Source organism: Chenopodium album, chromosome 1 (genome assembly GCF_948465745.1).
Source record: "Chenopodium album chromosome 1, dcCheAlbu1.1, whole genome shotgun sequence".
NCBI lineage: Eukaryota > Viridiplantae > Streptophyta > Magnoliopsida > Caryophyllales > Amaranthaceae > Chenopodium > Chenopodium album.
In genome coordinates this window covers 19,965,118-19,970,982 of record NC_137834.1, presented here as the reverse complement: position 1 = coordinate 19,970,982, position 5,865 = coordinate 19,965,118, and the positions used below count along the sequence as shown (strand labels likewise).

The 5,865-nt window shown below is 33.6% G+C and overlaps 1 protein-coding gene across 2 annotated transcripts; it reads right to left on the bottom strand.

The window, feature by feature from the left end:
• Window positions 1–3,353: 3,353 nt before the first annotated feature.
• Window positions 3,354–5,522, bottom strand: LOC145642562 (uncharacterized). Of its 2 annotated transcripts, XM_081693770.1 has the most exons (3): window positions 5,334–5,522; window positions 3,830–4,105; window positions 3,354–3,787 (listed from the first exon to the last, which is right to left on the bottom strand). In XM_081693770.1, the coding sequence occupies exons 1-3, from the start codon at window positions 5,443–5,445 to the stop codon at window positions 3,603–3,605; spliced, it is 573 nt and encodes a 190-aa protein (XP_081549896.1). In that variant the 5' UTR covers window positions 5,446–5,522; the 3' UTR covers window positions 3,354–3,602. The 2 variants fall into 2 exon arrangements, with proteins under 2 accessions (XP_081549896.1, XP_081549893.1); XM_081693767.1 differs by having other exon boundaries at window positions 3,354–4,105.
• Window positions 5,523–5,865: the final 343 nt, after the last annotated feature.

The window sequence follows — 5,865 nt, the reverse complement described above, 5'->3', positions numbered from 1 at the left end:
TTTTACAAAAATAAAAGTCATTTATAATAAGTTTGGCCTACAAAAAAAAAATCGGCAAATGAAAATTAAGTATAATGGTGGTCATTTGAAGGATAACTATCATACAAACATCATCGTTTAAAATTATTTGCTTATTTGCTAATTTAGGGTTTTGGCAGTGGCGGATCTAGGGTGGTACATAGAGTTACAGGTGTAACCCCATTCCTTAAAAAAACAAAAAAAAAAAAAAAAAAAAAAAAAAAAAAAAAAAAAAACAAACAAACAAACTGGTAAGAAAATAGACCTCCTGTATCAAACAGGTGGTCTCTTAGTTAATGTAAGGTAGTTATAGCCTAGGCACTGAATTAGCCCGCCCTTTTTTGTGTTAACTTTAAAGAGACTGCATTTTAAAAAACTAGCCTCTTGGACTCTTAATTGAAAGTTTTAATTTTCTAACGCCTGATTACTAGATTAGTATTTTCGATCAAAGAGACATGTTGTTCCAAATAACAGGCCTCTTAGATAATCTCTTTTTTTTTTCCATAATCATATGTAGTTACTCAATAATACTCTAAGACTTATTATGGAAGAATGGGGTGTATCGTACACGCAAATACTAATACAAAGTAAAATGATTTATGATTTAGGATTTATTAACTCAAAATTTAGCTAAGAAAAATATATTGCAATCCACGTATTATTTTGTAAATTTTTTTATGGAACTTCATTTCGTACCCCCATTTCGCAAATCCTGGATCCGTCACTGGGTATTGGTGTAAACAATAAGAAACAAAGGTAGTATTTAGATGTGTTAAATCGTGACTCAAAATCTAGTAGGGCTGACTTTGAACGCTTATATCTCTCAAACTACAAATGATTTTGAGGTTATTCAAGTTAGAGGTGATAGCTTGGTTCAAGAGCTTTCCAACGATAGGTCATATGCCCAATTTCAATAAGAAACGAGAACGTTATGACCGTTTTACAAAAACCTGACGGAGATGGAAATTTGCAACGAGGCTGCGAGATATAGCTCTATGTGAGTGAGCTATAGCTCGGCCCTATGAGGACTTGCGGCAGGCATGAGCTAGCTGCCAAGTTATAGCTCGGTAGTTAGGTTATTCTATGATAATTTATGGAATATTTCCTAAAATTATATATTTTCTATAACGGCTATTTGAGTATACTTGGGGAACAATCTTAGGGTTTTATTACGGTTTCCTTGTGTTCTTTGTATATCTTCTTTATTGTTTTTCTCGTCCTTAATTTCATTGACTTGTTCCGCATTAATCAAACACAATTACACCCTTTTTTCCTAACAAGTGGTATCTACAACCAAGGTTTTAAGGTCTTAAGGTTTAGGTGTTTATAGATTAGTTTGATTAAATTATGCCAATGAAATTTGATATTGAGAAATTCGATAGGCAAGTGAACTTTGGCCTATGGTGATTGAAGATGAAAGACATCTTGGTTCAAAGTGGCTGTCACAAGGCTCTTGAAGGTGTATCCAACAAGCCTTCGGGCATGACGGTGGATACGTAGGAGGAGATTGATTTAAAGGCTCTTTCGGCAATTCAATTATGTCTCTCTGATGATGTTTTGAGAGAGGTTGCCAAGGAGACGACTTCTGCGAGTTTGTGGTTTAAGTTGGAGTCACTTTATATGACAAAGAGCGTGACCAACCGTCTACTACTCAAATCTAGACTTCATGATCTTCGTCTAGAAGAAGGTAAACCGCTTAAGTCCTATTTAGATGAATTCTTCTCTATTATTATGGATTTGCAAAACATCGATGTTGAGATCGATGATGAGGATATGGCTATTAGGTTATTGTGTTCTTTATCGCCTACGTATAAGCATTTTCGAGATACTTTATTGTATGGTAGAGATGATTTGAGTTTGGAAGATGTTAAGGATGCCTTAACCCAAAGAGATCTAATTGACAATAAATTGGTTAATAAATCTAATAATCCTGCTCAAAATAATATTTTAGTTGCTCATGGTGGTAATAAAATTTTTGGTAAAGGAAAAGTTTGTAACTATTGTCATGTGAAGGGTCATATCAAAGCCAAATGTTGGAAATTAAAGAAGAAGAATGAGGAGAAGTCCAATGAGGACAAATCCGCAAATATGGCCAACAACGATGATGATTATGATTATGCACTTTAGGATTACGAGCTTTGGGGTTGCGGTTTCTACGATATCTTCATGATAAGTTCCCCTTTGAGATCTCTTGGTAAAACGAGAAACCGTGTGGATTTTTGGTATGGAGTCTATGATAGATTTGTTTTTTTTTATTTTTGTTTGTAATAAAGTAGCAATCTTGGTTATGCATTAGACTTTATTCTACTTATGCTATTTCTTATCTCAATTTTGGTACTTTTTTGATTTATTAAGTACAATTGCAATTTAGAAATTCTTGATGTAATTTTTTATTTTTCTAGAATTGCTTAAGTTTTTTTAGTTTGATTTTTTTGAGATGAAGAAGTGTTTGAAGAGAGTTTGTTCAATTTTGATAAGCATGCTTGGCGTAGGGACATTATACTCTCAATCTAGGCCATGTGATGGTTTCGTGTACGGAATTTTGTGTTCGGAGACGCACCGGTTCACAAGTTATGGAAGATGTTTGTTTGGTGATAGCCTAATGTGAGTAGCTAGGCTTATGGAGATTGTTAAATCGTGGCTCAAAATCTAGTAGGGCTGCCTTTGAACGCTTATATCTCTCAAACAACAAATGATTTTGAGGTGATTCAAGTTAGAGGTGATAGCTTGGTTCAAGAGCTAACTAACGATAGGTCATATGCCCAATTTCAATAAGAAACGAGAAAGTTATGTCCGTTTTACAAAAACCTGACGAAGCTGAAATTTTACAACGAGGCTGCGAGCTATAGCTCTATGTGATTGAGCTATAGCTCGGCCCTATGAGGACTTGCGGCAGGTATGAGCTAGCTGCCGAGCTATAGCTCGGTAGTTAGGTTATTCTAGGATAATTTATGGAATATTTCCTAAAATTATATCTTTTCTATGACGGCTATTTGAGTATACTTGGGGAACAATCTAAGGGTTTTATTAGGGTTTCCTTGTGTTATAAAAGGACCCTTTAGTTGATCAATTAGATCATATCTTTTGAGGCATTAGATTTAAGACTCCTTGTATTATTCTCTCTTTCTTTCACTATTATAGTAAAGAAGCTCTCGAATCCCCCACCCATGGATGTAGGTCTATTTTGACCGAACCAGGTAAATCCTTGTGTTCTTTGTATATCTTCTTTATTGTTTTTCTCGTCCTTAATTTCATTGACTTGTTCCGCATTAATCAAACACAATTACACCCTTTTTTCCTAACAAGATGCATCAACATATTACGTAGGAGTGTAATACTACTAACACAACTTCCTTTCATACATGTAAGATGTAACTAACAACTTAACAGAGAGTCGTTACATTGCATAATCTGAAGCACATTACAAAGGTTGAGAGAATCATTACATGCTGGATTAACATCAACTTATACAATACAATGCATTTTTCCCAACATTCATATATATTCTCTTTTTTCCTTAGAAACAAACGTCATAAAAGTCATGTACATACACACACTTTATTTTTGAGCTACAACTCGATCACTTACACTTTAATTTGTTTCTCGACAGTCTTAGTCGTCTGTGGGGGATAGTGACCACCATGACCACCGTGGCCGTATCCACCACGTCCATAGCCGCCACCACCGTGTCCATAGCCGCCACCACCATGTCCGTAGCTACCACCACCGTGTCCATAGTTGCCGCCACCGTGTCCATAGTTTCCCCCACCTTGGCCATAGTTGCCACCACCGTGTCCGTAGTTTCCACCACCATATCCACCACCGTGGCTGTAGCCACCTCCTCCATACCCTTGAGGATCCACGGCTTCGTTCTTTTGATCTTTGTTCTCCTCTACTTTAGGTGGATAATGACCTCCGTGTCCACCATGACCATGTCCGCCGCCTCCATAGCCACCACCGCCATGTCCGTAACTACCACCACCATGTCCATAACTACCACCACCGTGTCCATAAGAGCCACCTCCGTAGGAGCCACCATGTCCGCCATATCCTCTACTATGACCATACTTAGACTCCTCAACAGAATCTGCAAAGCATAATCATAGACATTATATTGATGTATTCCATATATCCATTTAACGCACAGATTTTTTTTACTAAAAATCCGTATTACGAAATATGTCGCACTAGATTTTTTTTATTGAAGACCCCTTTTTTTTTTAGAATTTATTAACTACAAAGATGATTGGAGATTACTTACATATTAGTATCTTATATAATGTATTAGTAAATATAATAAGAAAAAAAAATATTGATATTTTAAAAATTTACGTCTAAACAAATTTATCAGGATATGCAATCCTTATATATTTTTTTTTGGTTTCCCTGATATAAACCAGTATTAAGTATATAACCTTAAGAAATAGAATGATGAGAACATTGCAAAATTCTATTCCCTTAATTAAAGCTTTAACCCTTAAGTTAATCATTTCGTACTAGTATTATCTTTTGATGTAGAAAGTTATAATAACCAATACGTTATTTTAACATATATATGCCTTTTAGATTAATACATTATTGGTCAAATCAATGCACTACACTCTTATAATCCATTTGATTCGGCATAAAATAAGTACATTGTCGCACAGTCACACACATATCAATGCACAAAATTGATTGTTAATACACGAATTAGTTTTATCATTCTTTTATGGTTGATACATTATGAATCTTGATATCATTTATAAACCCTACTTTACAATTCTTTTTACCATTCTTTTATGGTTGATATTATATTGCATACTTTTTGTGATTCGGAAGTTTAACTTATAGATATAATTGTGTTATTAATCATTGAATGTATGTGTTAGTAAACTTAATACGTAGTATAAAAATATAAAATATAATAATAAAAGTTATAAATAAGTAAATAGATAGTATGAAAATCGGTAAACTTGTCGATAGTAAACTTGATTGAGGAAATATATATTACTAAGAAAGTAAGAATTATGTATTATAGAATAATTATGATGAAAATATTTATTAAAAAAAATTAATTGAACAATACTTTACAAAATACTAGTATGGAACATTTTTGTTTCATACTTTGTATATTAGTCAAATTATATAGTCAATATCAATATACATGGATAGTGCAAAATTTTGATGTCAATTATTTTAGAATGAAGGTAGCATAAAACTAATGCATCACGCAATAAAACGATAAATTCAAAATTGCAATAAATAATGTAGACACTATTATGTAACTTAAGCAACAATACTGTCGATGTTATTGGAAAGAGTAAGAAACTCACGAGTCTGGTCAGTTTCGGACTTAGCTAGCTCACGAGCTAACACTTCAGTAGAGATAAGAAGAGTTATAGCAAAGAGGGCAAGAAATAAAGCCTTTGAGTAGGCCATTTTCATAAAATAAGAAACTTCAAACTTATTTGAGGGTTTATTAGTTTGCTTATCTTTGGTTGGATGAGAAAAGGCAAAGAGTATCACATGTATTTATAACAAAATTTATGAGGGGATAGGGCCAATAGTAGTTGTGTAACATTTAATAGTTAAATTATTATATTTGGCTTGTAGTGTATATTATTGGAGTATTGGATGAAATAATATCGTGTTTTGCTAACAAATGATCTGTATTAATTGCAATTAATTAGGTTTTTGTGCAATGCATTGTGAATAATTGAATATTAATTTTTTCAAAGTTGAAATTGGTTTGTTACTCTTAAAAGTTACATAACCAAAATTACCCTACTTACACACTTGATTTTTTTTCTATGGATTTTATGTAAGCTTGGATTTAAACCCGACTCAGATCCGACCCAAAAACTC